The 21181-nt window shown below is 44.8% G+C and overlaps 9 protein-coding genes across 9 annotated transcripts; 2 read left to right on the top strand and 7 right to left on the bottom strand. All coding sequences in view use genetic code 12, as the record gives it.

The window, feature by feature from the left end:
* Positions 1–52: 52 nt before the first annotated feature.
* On the bottom strand, positions 53–2803 carry PSN45_005154 (uncharacterized protein; the record flags this gene model as incomplete). The annotated part of the gene is made up of 1 exon (XM_006685545.2): positions 53–2803. One exon carries the CDS (start codon positions 2801–2803, stop codon positions 53–55), a length of 2751 nt encoding a protein of 916 aa, XP_006685608.2.
* A 678-nt stretch (positions 2804–3481) lies between these two features.
* Positions 3482–4876, top strand: HSM3 (DNA mismatch repair protein; the record flags this gene model as incomplete). The annotated part of the gene is made up of 1 exon (XM_006685880.2): positions 3482–4876. The coding sequence occupies one exon, from the start codon at positions 3482–3484 to the stop codon at positions 4874–4876; it is 1395 nt and encodes a 464-aa protein (XP_006685943.2).
* Positions 4877–4929: 53 nt separating this feature from the next.
* Positions 4930–6435, bottom strand: PSN45_005152 (uncharacterized protein; the record flags this gene model as incomplete). The annotated part of the gene is made up of 1 exon (XM_006685544.2): positions 4930–6435. The coding sequence occupies one exon, from the start codon at positions 6433–6435 to the stop codon at positions 4930–4932; it is 1506 nt and encodes a 501-aa protein (XP_006685607.2).
* A 76-nt stretch (positions 6436–6511) lies between these two features.
* On the top strand, positions 6512–8290 carry PSN45_005151 (uncharacterized protein; the record flags this gene model as incomplete). The annotated part of the gene is made up of 1 exon (XM_006685543.2): positions 6512–8290. One exon carries the CDS (start codon positions 6512–6514, stop codon positions 8288–8290), a length of 1779 nt encoding a protein of 592 aa, XP_006685606.2.
* A 22-nt stretch (positions 8291–8312) lies between these two features.
* Positions 8313–11345, bottom strand: SIN4 (mediator complex subunit; the record flags this gene model as incomplete). The annotated part of the gene is made up of 1 exon (XM_066158433.1): positions 8313–11345. One exon carries the CDS (start codon positions 11343–11345, stop codon positions 8313–8315), a length of 3033 nt encoding a protein of 1010 aa, XP_066014530.1.
* Positions 11346–11486: 141 nt separating this feature from the next.
* On the bottom strand, positions 11487–13912 carry SHM1 (glycine hydroxymethyltransferase shm1; the record flags this gene model as incomplete). Its single annotated transcript, XM_006685541.2, has 2 exons — positions 11487–12900; positions 13359–13912. The coding sequence occupies 2 exons, from the start codon at positions 13910–13912 to the stop codon at positions 11487–11489; spliced, it is 1968 nt and encodes a 655-aa protein (XP_006685604.2).
* Positions 13913–15463: 1551 nt separating this feature from the next.
* Positions 15464–16666, bottom strand: PSN45_005148 (aspartate aminotransferase; the record flags this gene model as incomplete). Its single annotated transcript, XM_006685539.2, has 1 exon — positions 15464–16666. The coding sequence occupies one exon, from the start codon at positions 16664–16666 to the stop codon at positions 15464–15466; it is 1203 nt and encodes a 400-aa protein (XP_006685602.1).
* Positions 16667–17052: 386 nt separating this feature from the next.
* On the bottom strand, positions 17053–18585 carry PSN45_005147 (uncharacterized protein; the record flags this gene model as incomplete). Its single annotated transcript, XM_006685538.2, has 1 exon — positions 17053–18585. One exon carries the CDS (start codon positions 18583–18585, stop codon positions 17053–17055), a length of 1533 nt encoding a protein of 510 aa, XP_006685601.1.
* An 877-nt stretch (positions 18586–19462) lies between these two features.
* On the bottom strand, positions 19463–21172 carry PSN45_005146 (uncharacterized protein; the record flags this gene model as incomplete). Its single annotated transcript, XM_006685537.1, has 1 exon — positions 19463–21172. One exon carries the CDS (start codon positions 21170–21172, stop codon positions 19463–19465), a length of 1710 nt encoding a protein of 569 aa, XP_006685600.1.
* Positions 21173–21181: the final 9 nt, after the last annotated feature.

The raw sequence follows: 21181 nt of genomic DNA, 5'->3' as shown, positions 1-21181 counted from the left end.
CCACCCTCACACTTATACTACTACACTTATTACATTAATTTATACAAAATGGTTAGTTGGCTTCAGGTTCGTCCTCTTCCTTGATGGTGTTGTGGCTAAAGCTGTGCACGATTTCCTTGGGTTTTTGTGACTGCAACAACTGGTTGATCGGACTCTCATTATCCTTATAGTTGGATAACGTGTAGGTTTTTGGAGACTTTACCAACGAGAACGAGTTGTTGAAGTCACTGGCAGTCAAATTGGGGATCTGGCTTTGGAGCTCGTTTAAGTTGGAAATGGACTTGGACGTTTGGAAAGTAGGAATGATTTTACCCACGTCCTTCAATCCAATGAACAACTTGCGAATCTCGTACTTGACCAATCTTGACAACTCACTTTCCTCATCGTTATCTTCTTCGTCAACGTCATCATTACTATTGTCTGAACTACTCTTCAGGCTCGCAATGACGGTAGTATCGTTGACAGTATCAGAAAATTCGACGTTATCACTGTCCTTTTCCAAATCTATTTCAAGCTGTTCACGGTCCTTTTCTTCATCCTCCAAGTCGAATCTTAATTGCAAAGCAAACCCCAAGATGATCAAGTAGTTCTTGTACTTCTTTAACTCAAACTTGTAGTCCAACAACTTCGACTCGTAGTTGGCTTGAATTCGAAGAAAATTGGACGAGCTAGCTTGCAGACTGAAGTTCTTGATGAACTTAATTCGCAACTCGTTGAACTCTTTGAAGAGTTTCTTCAAGTTGTGGTAGTAGTTCAACGTCTTGATGAACTGCTTCATCATATTGTAGTGGTTTTCGGACGTGTCATAGTTGTATGTTGATAAGTAAAGTCCCTGAGGCAATGGCTCCCATTTTTGGATACTTTTGAGCTTTTTGAAGTTAGCCTTGTTTCCAATCAACTGGTCCAAATCGTTCCATCCGTACTCAATTGAGGAAACACTTTCTTCAAACGTGGGGATGGCAGTGATCTTGGAAGCCCAGAAGTTACAAGTATTTATGAACTCCAAGGCGATTTCCTTAGTTCCGGCTTCAAACACAAACTTCTTATTAGGCTTCTTGCTGGTCTTAGGGAACGTCAAGGTGAAAATATACCCAGAGGTCTTCTTTATGTAGAGAGAAGACTTCTCCAACTGGGAAAAGGCCGAACACAAGTTGTAGTTACCGACGTTGGCGGCATTCTTCAACCAGTTCCCATCCCCTACATCTTCAGTAGAGTCGTTGAAGGTACTTATATCGTCATCGTCATTCAAGAAATCGAGATTGATCAAGTTCTTCTGCTGTTTCTGCTTGAACTTCTTCAACTTCTGCTGATGTCTCTTGACGACCTTGGGATCAAATGAGTACAAGTTCATCTCTCCCTTGGACACAACAACGAAATACTCCACAAACTTGTTGTTCAACACACTGTTAGATGTAGCATTCAAGCTGCTCGACTCGCTGTTGTTGCCTCTGGAAGACCTTGAAAAGAACGAAAAGAATCGGGAGCTGGTGGAGGAGGCAGTTGATACACTAGAAGTTCCCGAGCTGATGGTACTATCAGGCAAGTTATTGTCCTGCTGGTCGTTATTAAGGATTTTCAACTTTAATAACCCTTCCTTCAAGTAAGGCGACCCTTGTAACTCCAATGTCAAATCGAAGTTGTCCTGGAACTGGTCAACGTTGAAGTTTTCCAATTGGGTCACCTGCTGCTGCTGCTGTTGCGGGTCGACCAAGTTAATTTTATCCAAATCTGCCGACTCAAACGACACCACCGACATCGAGTCGTCGTTGTTGGTGGCCAACGACTCTCGTGACACGATGGAGGCTCGGGATGACCTGTTCACGGCAGCACCATTGAGACCAGACCCATTGATTCCACGAATGGACTGTCTATTTCTCACGGTGCCATAGGTACCATTCGAAACCATGGACGAGTTGCCCTGTTGATAGAACCGCTGGTTCTGGTCCGACACCAAGGCTCGGGTGAACCCTACACGGTTATTGTTTCTAGATCCATTGGTGATGGTGAACTGCGAAATAGAAGAAGTGGCACTCGACATCCGTTTCATGCTCAACGAGTTCCTCTTATTGGTATCACTAGACCAGATGGACGAGCCTGATACCTGTCTCGACAAGTTCAAGTCGTCAATCTTGTCGGTGGAGGAAGAGTTGGGGATTTTCTCATCCGTAGTGGCTACACCCTTGGACAGATCCTTAGTAATGGGCTGAATCCGGGCGAGCTTGTCATCCACATTAGTCTTCAAGTGCAACTCGTTCTTCAGCAAGTCCTCGTAGTAATTGCCCAACTCCCGCTCGATGGTGATTCTCTGTTTGATGGACAATTTCTTCAGCAACTTGGGGTCTTGTTGAATGAAGGTAGTAAAAGTGTTACGAATGTAGTCACTCTGACTGATCTTGGACTTCTTGTTGACCTCAGCGTTGTGCAAGGAGGTGTTCAACAAAATCAAGCTGTATAACACGATATAGATATTTTCAAAGTTCTTGGTGCAAAAAACATTGACGGGGTTCTGCTTGATATAGCTCTGGGTGAAGCTGGTTAAGATCCGATCGATCTCCTGGGACTCTCCTTTCAAGTACAACTTGGCGCACAACAGCCGCGTACTCTTCAACAAGTTGGGGTCCCACTGGAAAAGATCCATGTAATATTCTCTAATGGCATTGGATTCCTCGTCATTGACCGCCAAAAACTGGATGTATTCTTCGGGTTGGATCGACACAAACTGCTCATTAAAGAGCTTGGTGGCGACTTCATAGTTCTCGGTGGTGCCGCTGGTGGGGGCGTCCGGCGCTACAGCGGTGGTCATGGCTGGCAATTGGATATGATAGTTGGGATGAACACTTGGAAAGTTTCGATCGGAGGATGTTTTTGCGGAGGGTTTTGTGTAACGTCGTCTGTGCCTGAGTCGTGCGGTGGTTGCAGCCACTCCTAGAAGGCAGACAGGTTGGTGACGATCGCCGCCAGTGCGGCACGACTGGGGGGTCGATGGGGATGGTGGCCGTGGGTGTTGTGAGGGTGCTGAGGGGCGGAGGGTTGGCAAACGTCTCCTGGCCTCTCGGTTGTCTCGTTAATGAATGCCACAGTGGAAACTTTAATTAGTGCGGTTACAGTCAAATTAGTTAGCGCGACGCCTGAGCGGCTGGATGAACAATTAAGTGCGACACGAAGGAGAGAAATGAATGGAAGTCAGGGATAGGTTCTGACCCATACACCCACGAGATTGGTACTTGGGACAGTGGGTGTATGGGTCAGTTTCCATATGATCAGTATCTCGTGGATATGGTCAGTGAAGCACCCAGTAAAGCTGCTGAAACCAGAAACCGTCCAGTCCAACTAGCATATACTGCCGTCTCTCATCTCAGTTTGCCCCATCCCCAATTGTATATTCTGAAATATACACAATTTAGTGCATTAGCGTGATTGAGTTTTGCAGCCAGTGGCGATGTGGCTCGAGTTCGCACTATTTAGTTTTCCACCTCACTCCATGGTATCTGCAATTACTAATCCCTATACCCACCCAGATATCTCCGACGCGCTTAGTGAAGCCGCCAGCAATGTCTTTCACCAGCTCGACCAAGGAATCGTCCACAAAACCGACTTGGAGCTCTTCAACCGTTTGCTAATAAATAGTACCGTACCTCAACTGTTTGTGGAGTCGTTGATCCCAGCGATTGACCAAGCAGTAAAAGCTCCCGACTACTACGAAACCGACCCCGATTTCGTGCTCATTGCCATCTACGAGACGTTATTATCGAAGTTGCCGCCTGCAACTGTCTTGGAATACTACCCCATCCATTTCATCACCGAGAACATCCAGTACGCCAACCAGTTCAGCTTATTAATATTGAAAATCATCACTCGAAACCACTCCCAGATCGAGTTGGTGTCCAATGGCTTGCTCCACACCATCTTGCTGCTTTACTTGAAAGACGCAGATGTAATGATTCCAATTGCCAGTGCAATTCAGAACTTGGTGCTAGTGCTCAGTGATGATCACAACATCATTTCAGAGTTGAACACTGCCAAATTTAAGGAGCTATTTGCAAATGCCAAAACTTCGGGAGACTCGGTGTTGATATCGCGGCTCTTGGACTTGATGGTCGTCTTGGCTCCCGCCGTACAATTCGACCTAGGTTTTCCTATTGGAGGAGACGTTCTCTTGGACCTCTTGAAGATCGACTTTTATCAAAACCTCATCAATAAGGAAAACACCCATATCTTCGAAGCCATTTCAACTCCAGTGAATCGTATCTTGGCCTTGTACAACACCAGAACTACTGATGCCGAAATTGAGTCGTTTTTGGCAACCGAAATCGCCAACCTCATTGCCAGCATCACCTTTGCATTTCCTGACTGGGAGCTTCCGGGGCTCAAGTCGTACAACTTATACCTTGACTTGGCCTCAGACGTGTTGCTTTTGAGCAAGATCAACCCGGCGAAATTCGACGACGATTTGCTTGAGTTTGTAGTTGACTATTCGTTGTTCAGCACCAAATACTTTCGTATCTTGTTGAACTTGGTCAAGTCTCAAAAGGCCCTTCACTTTTTGGTACAACATGATAAAATCACTGCTAGTCTCATCAAGAACTTATCGTTGGACATGCTCTTTGACCTCTTGGTCGAGTTAACCTCGACAGATTTCGGGGTTCACTACCTACTCAACAGCTTGCCGAGCATAGTCACCGACTTTATCATCAACGACCTGGCCATTAGCTCCGATGTCTATATCGCCAAACTCGAGGTTTTTGAACACTTGCTCTTCCAAGATCATGATCTAACAATCTGGAACGACCAACTTGTGGATGCTTATAAGTTGATGAAGAACGGACGAAATATCAGACACGAAGCAAGGGTTGAAATTGCAGATGAAGCGGTGTAATCTAAGTTCTTATATTAATGCAAATGTGTTTATCTTCTACTCTACATAGTCAATTACTTGGGACGCTTCAGCTCATCTAGTCTCTTAACAATCACAAACACCCAACTCGACACAATGGTCCCAACAACAATCCATATCCACATCACCCCTATATTCACCCCCATGGTCCCCTTCCACGAATCAAAGAACACCACCCGCATCAACTGATAGGTGTTGTACATGGGAAGCGCATATCCAATTCTATAGGACCTGGGCATGAGTTCAAACGGCGAAAAGGTGGTGGCCAAGTTCACCACCACGTTAAGAATCGTGCAAGGAGCCACCAAGTACGGTTTCTCGTAGGCCATCACCAACGAAATAACCGTGTCACTTATGAACCCATTGGTGAGAATGAACATGTAAAGAATCATCCAGAGCACCAAAAAGCCCGAGTGTCCAAAAGTATCTGTGACGGAAATCTGGAACGCTAGGGTTGCCAAACAATAGACAAGACTCAAAAACAACGCGTTGAAGTTTGAAGCCGCCCACCGGAAGAAAAGGTAGCTTCTGGTACTTATTTTTTCACGAACCACCTTATAGATGGTCTGGAAGAACATAAATTGGTATACCGTGAATAACTGGGCGTACACCAACCCAAGCTGTGAAGGTCCCAACACACTGATATCCAGAGAAGCCCCCAAATCGACTTCGTTGATGGTCGGTTTGAGGGTCATTAGTGGAACTGTTTCGTTGTTTCTTAGAAGCAGCACTTGCTCACTAGCAGATAGCAGTTGCAAAATAGTACTTTGGGTGTTGAAACTACCGTTATTGACCCACAACGTCTCAAGAACCTCCAAGCTGTACCTGTAGGTGGTGGAGAACGTCGACAAGTGCCGTGACTTCAAGTAATACCAGTTGATAAAATATGGTATGAGAGTTGCAGCCGAAGCATTCTGCGACTGAATGGCTTCGTACAAGCCAGCGGTTACATTGGGCCCAATTACCACCGCCCCCCAGTACTTCTGGTGGCGCACCATCTGGGCCACCCGGGCGGTGATGTTTTCACCAGCGTTGAAGTACAGCAGGTTTACTATTGTGAACCCACACCGGGCCTGAGCCCATGAATCAGTAGTGACAAAGTCCACAAAGTCCCGCCCGATCCCGGGGATTTCGGTCCCGTTGACCCGTATGGGACTGTCAAGATCCACCAATAGCGTCTTTTGGTTGGACAAGCGGCTTTCGCGATGGTAGAAGGATCCCCAGTAAATGGATAATACGGTGATAAGAATGAGAAACAACAGAACGTACACCGTCAATGCAGTCCTCAAAATGCCCCACATGTTGGCGGGCGTGGTCTTGGTGGTGGATTTGGTGAGCTCTAGCGGTTTTTTTGCATCCGCCAGGCCGGTGCTGGAAGTATCTACCAATGGCTTGGGGTCTTTACCCGCATCTTGAGATGACGAGGACGGTCCCACGGCCGAGTCCGTGGTTTGGGGGTCGGTGACCAGGTTGTTTTCTAGGTCGCTGAGAGACTCCAACGGGTCCAACGAGTCACCCCTGTATCGAGAGTGGGAAGTCATTGTATATTGTTGTGTTGCTCGAGTTTATTATCTTTTGTCTCAGCCTCGCGCACAAAATAATATCAACAATCGACCCATGAGTGACATTGAGTCACTAGACAGTGAGGTGCACTCGCGGCTGCTGTTGCAGGAGGCAAACTCGGTGGCCCCGTATAGACCCGAGGTTACGCAGAGCCGGTTGTCTCGAAGAACCACTCTTGTGAGAAGACTTTCAAGTGCTGCATCCTCTTATCTTCAATTTGACAGAACTGACCATGAAGAAGATGAAACGTTCTTGGACGACGCCATGTCGGGCTCGTCGATGTTGTTCCGGCTGATGGGAAGTCCCGATGATATTGAGAGTGAGGTCCTGGAGAATGAACGGGTAAGGAGAGAATCCATCAAATCTCAACAGTTGCAACCACCCGAACAACCACCAGTACCGCCAACAGAACCACTGCCGCCAGAAAAGTTTCTTCACCGGCGTGGTCTCACGGCCCACTTGTACCACTATGCACTTAAGGTAGGTATGATTGATGAGACGTATTCCAAGTCCGAATTCACCCTCGTGGTCCAGGTGTTTAAGAACTACTTCATATTGGCGATATGTCTTTTGGCGATTCTCTCGATGTACTGGGGGGTCTATCACGACCGTGCCGCCCACTACACCCGTATACATTATGCTATTATCAATGCTGACGAAGGAGATATTGTTGGTCCTATTGTCGAGAGCTTTTTTGCCAATACCTCTGCCATCCAGCTGTTGGGCACCTATGACTTTCTTGATCTCACCGAGTTGGAGACCTTGGCAAGCTCTAACAACCATTCGCTCGATGCTGAGGTGTATCGCCAGGTCCACCACCAGCATTACTATGGGGCCTTTTATGTCCACCAAAATGCTACTCAGGCCTATTTGAGCAACTTGAAAGGACAAGTCGAACTCGTGGGCGACAGCGTATTGGAGATCGTCTACGAAACAGGAAGAGATTACCTGGTGATGACTGGGGGTGTGGTGCCGATAATCGCTTCCATCAATAAGGTGTTTTACCAGTACATTGCCCAAACCCCTTTGATTCCCGCCCTTATGAACCAACTTACCGACGACGAGATTTCCCAGGTGGTGAGTGCAAACCCAGAGTTGATCACCAGTCTCCCAACCTTCAAGTTTCTGGACCTACGGCCAATTCCGTTGTTGATTTTCCAAGCTCCATTGCTGGTGGGGGTCATTTACTTGGTGGCTTTTGCATTTTTCCAGTTTTTGTTCATGACCCCAGTCCACCAGAGGGTTGCTGAGTCTGTCAAGGGGTTCAAGTATATGGTGTATAGATTTGTGGTTGCCCAGATTGCTTATATTGTGATTTCCTTGGGATACGTGGTGGTGAACTCTGCGTTTGGCATGGCTTATGACACAACGTTTGGCCATTCGGGGTTCTTGGTGATATGGATGTTTGCGTTCTTGGTGATGTCTTCCTTGGGCTCGACCATTGAAACCTTGATCTTATGTTTGGTTCCCAATAGAATCCAGTTTGCTGGGGTAGTTCTTGTTTTGAATATTGTGTTGAACTTAAGTCCTACAGTTGGAACCATTGCTTTGACTCCCGTCTTCTATCGGTACGGTTATGCGATTCCCGTGTTTAATGCCTACCACTTGATGCATGTGGCCTACTTTGATGTTTGGAAGGGAGATATTGGTCGGTATATTGGTATATTGTGTGCTTGGATAGTGGTATGGAACATATTGTTACCGCTTTCGATGTTGAGAGTGGTGAGGAAGATGGCCAGGATAAAGAAAAAGGCTATAGAACAGAAGTTGGCCCAAGAGACCGAACAGATGGTCTTACAGGAACAACAGGAGAAAGTCTCTACCCAAAACTAAGTGTAACGTTCATTTTTCTAATCTAGATGTTTACCCAAGCACTACCGCAAATACAAGTTCTTTGAAACACCATTGTCCATAGCCCCAAGGTCCCATTGCTGAATACCAAGGGATCGTTCACCAACGATATTGACCTACACCTGGTGCATTTTCGAAGAATCACAGATGTATCTTTGGCATCGATTAACACTTTTCTCAATGCATCAATCCGTCCGTGTTTGGTGTAAGTGTGTCGGGGAATTGACTCTTCGGTATACCTGAAATATTCATCCCGATGTGTGTCTGTGCTGACGATTTCCACAGTTTGGTCCTTTTTAACGGTCTTATAGCTTATATCGAGCCAATCCACATTATAGTAAAACATCTCTGCCACCTTTAAATCCCTAGGAATATTGGAAGCAAACTTCGCCACGATCCATTGGCCCATCTTGACCATATCCTCGTGAACTTTCCCATCGCAAACAAGCTGCTGTTCCATCTTCAAAATGTGGCCCTTTGGCCGGGTTTTCGTGAGATTCAATGTTTCGGTGGTGATGTAGGTATCGCACTCTCGGAGGAACGATTCATACAAGTTCAAATTCAATGGCGAGTTTGCACAAGCAGTGAAGTACCGGTTCAAAGCGTCTTTCATGGGTGTGAATAATTTGTTTGAATCCAGCAAATCCTTGTTCAACTTCTTGAGAACTTCATGAGTCTTACCGATAGAAGATAACGCATACATGAGGAACAACCGGGGGACTTTACTCAAAAGCACCGGTAAAACAATGGAGTTGTTCAAGTCAATGACACTTGATTCAGGATGTTTTCTGCTGATATAAATCTGAAGTAGTTCTTCATTCAAGCAAATGATCAACTCCACCAACCATCTAACGTTTCCAATGAGTGAAATGATAGACTCAGCTCTGGTGATAGAATCTTCCATTGTATCTTCGGTAGGTTTTTTCTTAGATATTTGTCGGTAGATGCTCGACAACAGAAACATGATTCCAAAACTTGTGCTTCTTAAGTTCAAGATAATCCACGCAATGTTCTCGCTTATATCGTTGACACGGTAGTCAAGACCACCTAATATCAACTGCAAAGACAACAACTTCTGTAGAGGAGGGTTTGACAACAATTTGTCTACTGACTCCTTGTTGAAGATATCCAACTGGAAGTTGATAGCCTTATGAGATTCACAGAGAATCGACTCGATGAATCTGTCTGTGGCTTCTAGTTGTTTCTGGCTGCCTGGAATCATCTTTTTTATTAACCTTGAAATTCTTTCAACCTCTAGCTGGATTAAGATCAAGATATCATCTGAGCAAATGCTACAGTAGCAAGCAAAAGCGTGTTGAAAGGCAAATCCCACTGCGGTGATGTAAAGTTCTTCGGCAGAAATACCTGTCGAGGAAGTTTTTTCAACAAACTCGAGTTTCAAATTCGTTGTGGGCTCATTGATTTCAGTGTAGATGGCACCAATTCCGTTTGGTGAAAATGCGATTATAAGAGGGTTCTTACCTGAAATATGAAGGTTCCCCATCAGGAATCCCGTGTCCATCACCGACCTGATAGATTCAGGAATGCTGGAGTTACCATTCTTACTCCAGGCAGTGGCTTTTGATTCCTTTTTGACAATACTTTCAATTGATCCGTCTTCACACAAAACCAAGAAATCAGAAGTCTGGTTAGTCAGCTTCAAGACTCTTTTCGGCAATACCAACTTGTCTTGGTACACCAAGTTGAACTCTTTTTGTATGTTTGAACCATCTGAAACAGCTCCCTTTTTTCGACCGATTTCTCCAAACGTATCCGAGATGAGTCTACTACTCTCCAAGATCTTGTAACGGTTGAAAGTGGTGGAAACTTTGAGATTCTCGTCATAGAATTCGTAGCCAATCAATATGTCTATAGTGTCTTTTTCATCATATACTGGAGAAATGATCTCGATGAAAGCCAACTTCCCGATTTTTTGTTTTGGCTTATATTCCAGAGGCTTCGACTCCTCAGTCTCACTCTTAAACTTCACATCTGTGTCCACATCCATTGCGTCCGGGCTAACCAGGCTATCGAGGTTATCATCATAGTGAACAGCATCAAATTCATTCTCCACGTTGGGAGACATTTCATTGATTAAGCAGCACGATAAGGTTGGGCTTTTCTGTAAGTCTTTAGGAGTATTGAAATGAGGGTCTATTTTCTGCTTGCTGGCAGCCTCCACTAGGAACCCCCAGTTGATGGTAACTGAATATGTTCTTATTTTATTCGACAACGAATCGTAAGTCACCACAATGATCTTCTTCTCGTTCGGGAATCCAAACGCTACCTTCTCTATGTGTAAGTTGTAGCTATACCCTTCATTCAAGTTCACCAATAATTTGTGGTATTCCACCTTGTGTTCTCCCTGATAGTGTAGCACTAATTCCCCGTTGGTTCTCAATGCTATACAAGCCTGTTTGGTAGATATTGGGTGGCACAAGTTCATAGGACGGTACTGCTCTACGCCATACCCGTAGGAAAACGACATACCACTCGAGTTTGCAGAATTGAGAAGTTTGGCTTCGGTATTGATGATTTGATTCTTCTCGATGGGCAACCACGCAAATGCTACAAACTGAACCGCCACATTGGGCCTTTGATTCAGTTGGTTGGTGATGATATCACGGTATATCATTTCCAAGTGGTTGTAGGTTGTCAACTCGTAGCTGGGACTACCAGAATCACCTGGAGGCGTGGTTTTACTATCTTCACGAACCAATCCCACACCTGCCAACAAAATGTAGAAGTTTCCGTACACGTCGGCAACGGCAAGATCGGTGCTGAGATTACTCCATGATACGAGCGATAATTCGGGAGAATGGAATCCGTCCAACGTGGGTTTGACACAGAGCTTTTGCGGTTTGGCCAACTGCCATTTCTTACCGTCAACATTTTCCAAATACGTCAAAAGAAGGTTGTCCTTGGAATTGGACGACGGAATGGAATATGCAATGAACCCGTTCTTCGACCACGATATCGTGTCGTAGCACTTCATCTCGTGGTTCAATGACTTAGAATCCACTCTGATGGTCTCCATGATGTGAAAGAATAATGAAAAGTGCGCGACTGATTGGGGTTTTGTATTTTGTAACTATAAGCACAGATTCCAAAGTATTGTTTGGACATATAGAGCGTAGGATGTATATGGTGGTCTCAAATACTATTGTCCATTATTGAACTACAAATCACCAGGAACTGGGTATTGGCCCACCCAGTTGGAAACCTCCTCACCGAGTTCTTTCACATCCTTGGATGCATCAGCCAACTGCTTGAAAGAAGCCAACAACTCCTTGGGGTTCTTTCCCGACTCTTGGGCTTTCAAATCAATGGAAATATCAACAGCCCGTTGGAAGTATTCGGCCACTTTGCCGAATTCTTCTTCTCCGAAACCTCTGGTAGTCATGGCAGGAGTTCCGACTCTTAATCCCGATGGGAAAAGAGCAGACTTGTCTCCAGGAACGGTGTTTTTGTTAGCAGCAATGTTGATTCTTTCCAAAACCGCTTCAACTCTGGCACCATCGATGTTTTTGGATCTCAAGTCCACCAAAATCAAGTGAGTATCGGTCCCGTCACTCACCAACTTGAAGCCCTTGGCCTGCAACTGGTCGGCAAATTTGGCAGCATTGTCAACGACGTTTTGTTGGTATTCTTTGTACTCTGGGTACGAAGTCTGCTTTAAGGCAACAGCCAAGGCAGAAATCGTATGGTTGTGAGGCCCACCTTGGTGAGCTGGAAACACAGAAAAGTTGATCTTCTTGTCCAAGTCGTAGGGAATTTCCTTACCCTTCTTGGTGACTTTTCTGATACCCTTTCTGAAGAAAATCATGGCTCCTCTAGGACCTCTCAACGATTTGTGAGTGGTGGTGGTCACAATGTCCGAGTATGGGAACGGAGATTGGGTGACTCCAGCCGACACCAATCCAGAGATATGGGCCATGTCACTCAATAAGTAGGCTCCGACCTTGTCAGCAATTTTTTTCATTCTAGCGTAGTCGATGACTCTCGAGTACGCAGAAGCACCAGCAACAATGACTTTTGGTCTGAACAAAATGGCATTGGCTTCCAAGGTGTCATAGTCAATCAACCCGGTTTCCTCGTTCAACCGGTATGGCATTGTCTGGAAGTACTTGGAGATGTAGGAGATTTTGGCAGTAGGAGTCTGGTATCCGTGAGACAAATGTCCACCGTGAGGCAAGTCCAAACCCATAATCCGGTCTCCAACCTCCAACACGGCCGAGTAGGCATAGAGGTTGGCAGGGGCTCCAGATAAAGGCTGAACGTTGACACCCCATTGTTCGGGATCCAAGTCAAACGCTTCCAAAGCTCTCTTTTGACATAAAGCTTCGGCCTGGTCAATGAATTGGTTACCTCCGTAGTACCGTTCACCCGGGTACCCTTCAGAGTACTTATTCTGCATTTCGGATCCCAACAAATCCATGACGGCTTTGGAGGTGAAGTTCTCAGAAGGAATCAACGTTACACTGTTCTTTTGTCTTTGCTTCTCCAATCCCAAGATCTCGGTCATCTCTGGATCAATTTCCAGAACCGGCTTTGACATCAACGCCTTGGCGTGGGCTGATAAAGCATAGTATCTTGAGGATACTCTCAATGTCGAACGTATAGTACTCGAAAGCATTTGGCACTGGCAGTCACAAGTTGAAAAAAAAACTTTAAGAGTCAGAATTTTTCAGCTATGATTCATTTTGTTGAGGATTGCACAAATCCACGAGCGGGCGAGGCTTTCACTATATGCTATTTAAACCACCGACAATGGTCATATTTACAGGAATTGGTGGGAGTACAACAGTCGATGCCAGCAATCCAGCTACTGGTGTCGACAGAGTCGATGCCGGGTCTTTGGGTCGGGTCGACCGTTAGGCATTGTGTTAACACCGTTTGGATATGTGCGGGAAGCCTGGACAAATTCAAGTCACAAGAATTTATAAAGGCCACAAATTCTACACATTCAGATTTGGCAACATTCCAGGGGAATCGGTGGAAAATGCAGTAGTATACGATGATGCCAAACGCCCATACGTCGATTTTGTACCCGTTATAGTCAAGGCTCGAGAAAACTTCGGGCGCACAGAACGAGCTAGTACCAATAATTCCGTAGCACCGGGGTCCAAGCCGGGCATCAGCAAAGTCGATGATCTTCAAGATCCCTTGAGGGGTTATCATGATATTTGCAAACTTCAAGTCCCGATGGCACACGCCCTCTGAGTGGATATACCTGATACCCTGTTGGAGCTGTTTGACGAAACAGAACATTTCGCTGGGAGGACATTTTTTTGCTATAAGGCCCTTGAGAGTGGCATTTCCGCCATACTGGAGGTATAACTGCACAGACGACCGGAGCCACAGACACTCAAGCTTGTAGGAGCGTATGACATTGTGATGATTTAGTCGAGACAAAATTAAGTGCTCGTTCAGCACTCTGGTTCTATAATCGGAGAAGTCCTCGTGTTTTTCTTTGGGGTCGTATTTTTTAATGGCATACACCATGGTGGACCCACGGCATTGATATAGGTCGACGCGGCCGCTGGTACCGTGGCCCAATGTCTTTATGTGGGTGTCCCAGCGGGAAAGGGCCGGAATGTCCATATTAGAATTCGCGATGCCCATCGAGTGAGGACTAAATACTACCCCTCCAAGATGGATGTCGCAACTCCTTCTCTGATTCCTTTCTCATCGTATTTATTAATATCGCCTATCTATTTCAACTGCTTGTGCACAGAAATAAAATCAAGAACCTTTTAATTTCGAAGCGTTGCAACAGGAACAACCATGTAAAAATATTGTATATTTCTGAAAAAACCTTGGGGTGGGGGTCAGACTCTCGCTAGCCCACTTGGCCAACCAGTAATGGAGCATCAAATAATCCTCTTACTGAAGACTAAAGCATGAGAGACTTCATACTCCACATCTGTTACCCCGACTTCAGTTCTCATGGAGGATATAAGCGAAACCTAACTTATAACCCCTATCATCAAGACACGTAACAGATTTTTTTTTTTACTGATACTCACTAAATCCTCCTGTTAGCAGCATGATTGTGGTGCTCGTGCTTGTGCTACTAGTGGTGTCATCGTTTCTTCTCAACACCGGGTTCGAGTATCAAGGTAAGATACTCGTCTGTGTGTCTACGATACTCTTGGGCATCCATAGGCTCATCACCTTTTCAGAAGAAGAGAAGCTCTCTCTTTGAAGAGCAAAGTCGGTGTGGTTTTATGAGAGGTTTGGTCGTTGCCTTGGCCGTTAAGGGGGTTCCTAGTATTGGCTGTTCGGGTGTGGTCTAGTGTTTTTTTGCAACTTCGCTCATTGATTGTACTATGTGCCCAGAGCTATGGGCAAGGTGTTGACGAATGGTTATTTTGGCAGTGGTGCGAATAAAACGACGCGGTGGTCAGCCGGTGAATATTGGGTTATTTGTACCGCCAGGCCCTTTTATGCCCTCGGGCAAGAAGGTGAAATGTGTTCATAGGTATTCAATTCACAGTAATAGCACTACAGCGCTGATGATAACTTGTGCGCACCTAAACTTTAATCAATTGGTGTGGTCCACAGGAATTATGAATTTACTAATTCTTTTATTATACAATTATTCTGCAATAGACAACAACAAGAATTGTGTCATGTAAGATCAATTACACATAAAATTTGGCTTCCTTGGTTGTAACTATAACCATTCGGAGTGGCTATTTGTGTCAATGCACTTGAGCCTGCTTTAGTCAAAAATGAACAATCCATGTAAAACTCGCATATTTTACTTGGATTCTACTTTCACGAGTGTTTCCAAAAAAGTGAACGTAGTCTGTCATTTTCTACTCTAAAATACTGAATAAATACTTGCCATGTATACAGTGATCAAGGCTTTGGGTAGCGGCTTGAACGGCCTTACAAGTATCAAAATTAAAATCTACGTTGCAATTAGTCTTCACCGACGCATTAAAAAGTTGTTTTGCAACCGCGGTTTGAGCCCCGGAATTTCCAACCGTTCACAGGTTTCTACCATTTCAAGGTCTGTAGTGCAGTTGTTTACATAATATCGTTGATCATAGGACAGAAATCTGATGTCAACAACAGTTCCCTCCACTAATCCGCTCGGCTCTACACTCACCTCTCTAAAGGATTAATTGTTAATTGTAATGCTATTTAATTTCTAACCACCGCATCAAACGCAGCACAGAAAGCATCTATGTTATTATCATTTAAACCAGCAACATTGACTCTTCCATTCTTGGGAAGGAAAACATGGTACTCCTCAAGGAGTTTCTTACTTTGTGCTTCCGTCAATCCTGAGTACCAGAAAAGACCTCTTTGTGTCTTGACATGTTCCCAGGTTCCTGGAGTCTTGTATTTTTCAGTAATCAACTTGTACACGGTGTCCCTAATGGTCCTTAAACGCACACTAACGTCCTGCAAGTCTTTTTTCCACTGGGCGAAAAGCTCATCGCTCTTGGTGATAAGAGCCATTAACCTGGCACCGTAAGCAGGAGAACTCGAACACTCGGCCCGAAACAAGTATCTCAACTGATCCAGTACAAGCGGAGTATTGGAGGCATCGCTGACCACCACGTGCAAGCATCCCAATCTTTCTCCATACAAACCAAGGTTCTTGGAAAACGACTGACACACAATCACCTCACAGCCCAACTCAATAAACTTCTGAATAGGCAACCCGTCGGTCTCAGTTGAGCCACTAGCAAAACCCTGGTAGGCAGCGTCGAAGAACGGAATTAAGTCTCTTTTCTTCATGATCTCAGCTACTTGCAGCCATTGCTCGATCGTCAAATCCGCAGCCGTAGGGTTGTGACAACACAACTGTAAAATGAATACAGACTTGGCGGGAGCTGTATTAAGCTGGGTAACCATCGCGTCGAAGTCCACACACTTGTTGTCGGTGTCATAGTACGAGTAGGTGGTGACGGTACCTCCAGCCTGTTTAATTAAAGGAAAGTAATTGGGCCACGCGGGAATTCCGAGATAGAAATTCTTGTAGCCTGAACTTTGACTAAGAAACAAGGCTCCAAGGTGACAGGCACCAGTTCCACCGATGGTTTGACACGAGGCAACCAACTTCTTGGACACAGCAGTTTCACCTACGGCGACCTTTGCAGCATTTTGCACAAACTCTGGCAATCCCAAGCAGAAGGTATAATCGTGTCCGTAGTTTTCCTCATGGTACAAGTGTTTGGCTTTGCGGACCACTGGGAGAGTAAAAGAATCCCCGTCTTCTCCTCTGTAGACTCCGGCACTGACATCGATCTTGTTGGGATCGGAATCATTGGCCAATTTGATTCTAAGATCGTTGAATTCGTCGGCGGGCTGGAGCTCAAGGTGAGAAAACTTACTCATTTCTGGGGTTTATGGGATGGCTCAGGCATAGATTGTGTCCATTATATACAATGTAGTCCAGATGGACAACGTTGATTAAATGTGCGGTATGATCTACGGAATTTTCCTGCAGGATGCCGATAAGATGGACAACGACGGATAACGATGGACGCGAACTGCATAGGAGGCCATCAGGGCACGGTTGGCTATGCCGATTTGGGTGGCCATCTTTGTGCCGGAGCCAACCGCTGGATTGCTGCTAAGAGGTGAAAAGAATGTATATCACCGGTTTTACAATATAATGATATTGTGGTGTTGTATTTGTCTTTACAAAACGAACTGAATACACTTAATGTCTTTACAAGACGAACTGAATATATTTATATCACAATTTTTAGCACTACCATCTAGATAATGTACCTCATGTTGAGCTGTTCAAAGTCAGTCAAGTCCAAAAACTCGGCATTCTCTGGAGGTGGAGGAATCTTTCCTTCAGCTTGAAGCTTGTCTCTCCGACGGTTTTCCCTGATATTAACAAATCTAATCACCAACAAAGTTCCCAAAGCACACCCGTAGAAAATCCCTACCAACTTCTTACCAGTAGGATACACAGGAGCTTCACGAGTAAGCCAAAGCTGAGGACCAACCCAGTTACCAGCTGCATAACAGACGATCTGACAGGTGTTGACAACACTCTTTTTGGTGGATCCCAAACTACTGGCACCGATCATCGACATCACCAAACCCCAAGAAGCACCAGCAGCAGAAATAAAGTAGTAACCCACCAAAAGAGGACCCTTTCTATCCACATCGAGAGTACTCATCATGATACCTCCAATCATTGGGAAAGCAATAGCAATGGCAGCCGGTAAACTCTTGTCCATTAATTTATCAGACAATGCAGGAATACAAAGCTTGAAGATGATATCAACAGCTCCACCAGGCATAGAAAGTAACAAAGAGTGCTGAGAATCGAAACCGAACGAGTTGATGATGATACTTCCAAAAGTAGTGACACCTCCGTTAGGAATGTTCATCAAAAGCGAGTAAAGCATGTACAAGTAGGTTCTTGGGTCTTGAAAAGCTTCTCTAAATTGGTACCATTTCCAAGATTTGGAACCAACTCCTTGGAAATTGGTTCTGATACGATCAATAGCAATAACCTTTTCTTCCTCAGAAAGAAATTTGGCAGACAACTGGTTATCTGGGAAGTAAAAGAAGAAGAATGTTCCCAACACAATTGTCACCAGCCCGAAAATCAAAAAGAGAATTTTCCACGAGGCGATGGCAGCACCGGTGATATATGACAACCCAAAAGCAACCGGTGAGATTAAGATGGTAGCACATCCATTGGCAGCCAAAAGGATTCCCAATCTTTTACCCTGCTCTGACCGCTTGTACCAGATACTAATGATCAAAACAACACCAGGAGTAATACTACACTCGAACATACCGAGCAAAAACCGAAGAACAAGCAAAGAAGCATAATTAGAAGCAGCACAAGAACACGTGATGACTATACCCCAAGCAAGGATGTTGAAGGTAAGAAACTTTCCGATGGGAAGTTTAGTCAAAAAGTAGGTGGTGGGGAACTCAAAGAAAATGTAACCAGCGTAGAAAATAGAAGACACCCAAGAGTATCTTTGACCCACATCAGTATGTGTATCGATTCTGATACCCATCAACGAAGCGTAACTCAACGAAGTTTTATCAGCAAACTGAATGAGATACAACAAAAAAAGTAATGGCATGACATGCCAATCGATTCTTTTCAAAACGGCTTTTTCCTCTTCGGCCGTGTAGCTAATAGTCTTACCGTCCAAGAACTCGAAAGCTTTATCAAGCCCTTTCATAGACGTCAAGGCTTCATGATCCTCGATGATGGAGGTAGAACCTTGTTCTTCTACCAGAACTTCATGGTTTATTTTTTCCAGAGACATTTGAATAATGATGTTGAACCCAGACTTGGAAGAAAATCTATAGCAATATATACAAGCTTGGCAATGGTGATGCAGCAAAAGATAAGATAACTGTCCAACGCTATCTGCAAACAATACCTTCCAATATTAGTAACTAATGATTTATTTCTTGACGCTGTACGTTATTTTACTCACAAATGGAGCTCCAGTGGATACAAGATAAAAGCCTGCGTATAGTCGTTGTTGACCAACCATTCCGAGCGGATTCTTATCAGTGATTTCATTTTCGCGCGAACTGGAAAATTCGCAGCCGTAGCGTGTGCCATACAATGGGATTCGTTGAAGTCAAAGAAACTGTAAGAATCCCAGTAAGCCCATGGAATGTGTGCTTCGGGTATCAGAAACTACTCCACAATGACATGTTCTCTCTAACTTCGTAATACCTGTTATTCTTGCAGCTACTTATCTCTTGACCGATCACTTTTGATCGGATAATAAGTTCCTATTCTACCGACAAGTTCTCTCTATCCATCGGAGACAGTGGTGAATCGCCGGAAATATCTATTTGTGGACCTCAGATGGAAGGTTTTACAAAAACTTAACTCCATGCAGATCCTTCTGGAAACGGGCAGCTGACCCCCGCCTTAACCGTTCATGGGGACATCGGGACAATCAACATGTCCAACTCACCATGATAAGAGTTTGAAGTACAAGCCCGGTATGGGCTGATTCAATTTAGATGAAATCTTACTTCGGGTCTTTGGATGGAAGGTGAAATTAACTTTGTGTTTCGGCATCTCACGGCAGTGATGTTAGAGACCCATGAACAAATGCCGTGAAAATTCTGAATGGTTCAGCGAAATCAAGTGTTATAAATAAATTTCTATCAAACTAAACACTAAGACTTGACCAAGAACTCCTTAAGGTATTCATCAGAATATTCGGGTTCTTCGTCCTTATCACCCAACAAACCTAAATACCAACTCAAATCACGGTTGTCGAACTCTCTCACATGGAAACCATTGCCAAAGTACGAGAACCGGTTATCCAATTCGTAAGTCAAGTTGTAGTCTTCCCATCTTGGGCTCAGCATGATCTCAAAGAAATGAATACGAGAACCAGGCCACATCATCAACTCCCCGTCGTAAGTACCTTGCTTAAACCAGGATCTACAAGGGTCATTCCAGATAGTACGTTGTAAGAAGGTTTTTCTTTGGTTGATGAAATCTTGGACAGCTTCTTGCTTTGGTTCGAACGAAGTGATCGACTCGGTAGCAACTCTCTGGATGATTTTAATGAAGTTCTTAGCAATAGCTTCGGTCATAGGCAACACAGAACCATGAGCATATGGAGCGTGAGGTCCCATAAAGATCAAGTAGTTGGGGTAGTTTGGAACAGACACAGACAAGTAAGTTTCTGGCTTTTCCTTCCATTCGTCACGAAGATCTTTACCACCTCTACCGATCAATGGAAAGTGAGGAACCCAAGAGACATCAAAACCAGTAGCACAAACCAACACATCGAACTCATGGTGCTTTCCATCCTTGGTGCGCAAGCCAGTCTCGGTAATTTCGTCGATATCGTCATACACCAAATTGGTTTTCTCATCACACAAGGCTTCCAAGAATCCGTTACCTGGAGTTGGACGACGACATCCAACACCAAAGTCTTGAGGAATGACTTTCTCGGCGATTTCTGGTTTGGGAGCCAACTTGGTCTTCATTTCCTGTTCAGCAAATGCTCTAGCTTCCTTTTGTTCAATGCTTCCTTTAAGCACCGATCTGAATCTCTTGTTGAGATCACTCTCGATGTTCTTTCTATAGGTCAAGTACTTCTTTGGATCCTTCTGTAAGATTTGAATTTGTTCATCGGTGTATTCGAAGTTGGATCCCTTTGGACCAGCGAATTTTTGAGCAAAACCAGCAGTGATCCAGAACTTACTTCTAACAAATTGGGTGATGGACTTCACTTGTGGCAAAATGTTAGGAACAATTTGGACAGCACTGGAACCAGATCCGATCACACCTACTCTCTTGTCCTTCAATGACAAAGAAGTATCCCAATTAGCAGAATGAAGCTTGGGTCCTTTGAAGTTTTCCAACCCCTTGATAGCAGGCCACTTCCATTTATTCAACACCCCGGTAGCATTGATCAAGACTTCGGCCGAGTCGATGAAGGTGTCATTCGGGTCCTCACCTCTTTGAATGGTTACTTCCCACTTCTTGTCTTCTTCAATCCACTTACACGCAACAACCCGACAGTTGAGATGAACATCTTTGTCCAACCCGTGTTCTTTGGCAACCTTCTTGAAATAGGCCAAGATCTCGGGACCCGAAGAGTAGTACTTTTTCCAGTCGGTACTTGGAGCCCAAGTGTATTGATAGTTGATGGAAGGAATGTCGCAAGCAACCCCAGGATATCTGTTTTCGTACCAAGTACCACCGATGGATGGGTTTTTGTCATAAAGAGCCAAGTCTGCACTTGGGACGTTTTGGTACACCTCTCTGGCAAAATTAAGTCCCGAGGCACCAGCCCCGATAACGATGATTTTAATTTTGCGTGGAGTGAAGGCAGGTTCTTCTTTGATAGTATATTCAGCACCGGTCATGAATTGTTC

The sequence above is a fragment of the Yamadazyma tenuis genome, chromosome 7 (assembly GCF_029203305.1).
Source record: "Yamadazyma tenuis chromosome 7, complete sequence".
NCBI classification, from domain to species: Eukaryota; Fungi; Ascomycota; class Pichiomycetes; order Serinales; family Debaryomycetaceae; genus Yamadazyma; species Yamadazyma tenuis.
Note: the sequence above shows the minus strand (reverse complement) of the source record. Positions and strands in the feature narration are given on the sequence as shown.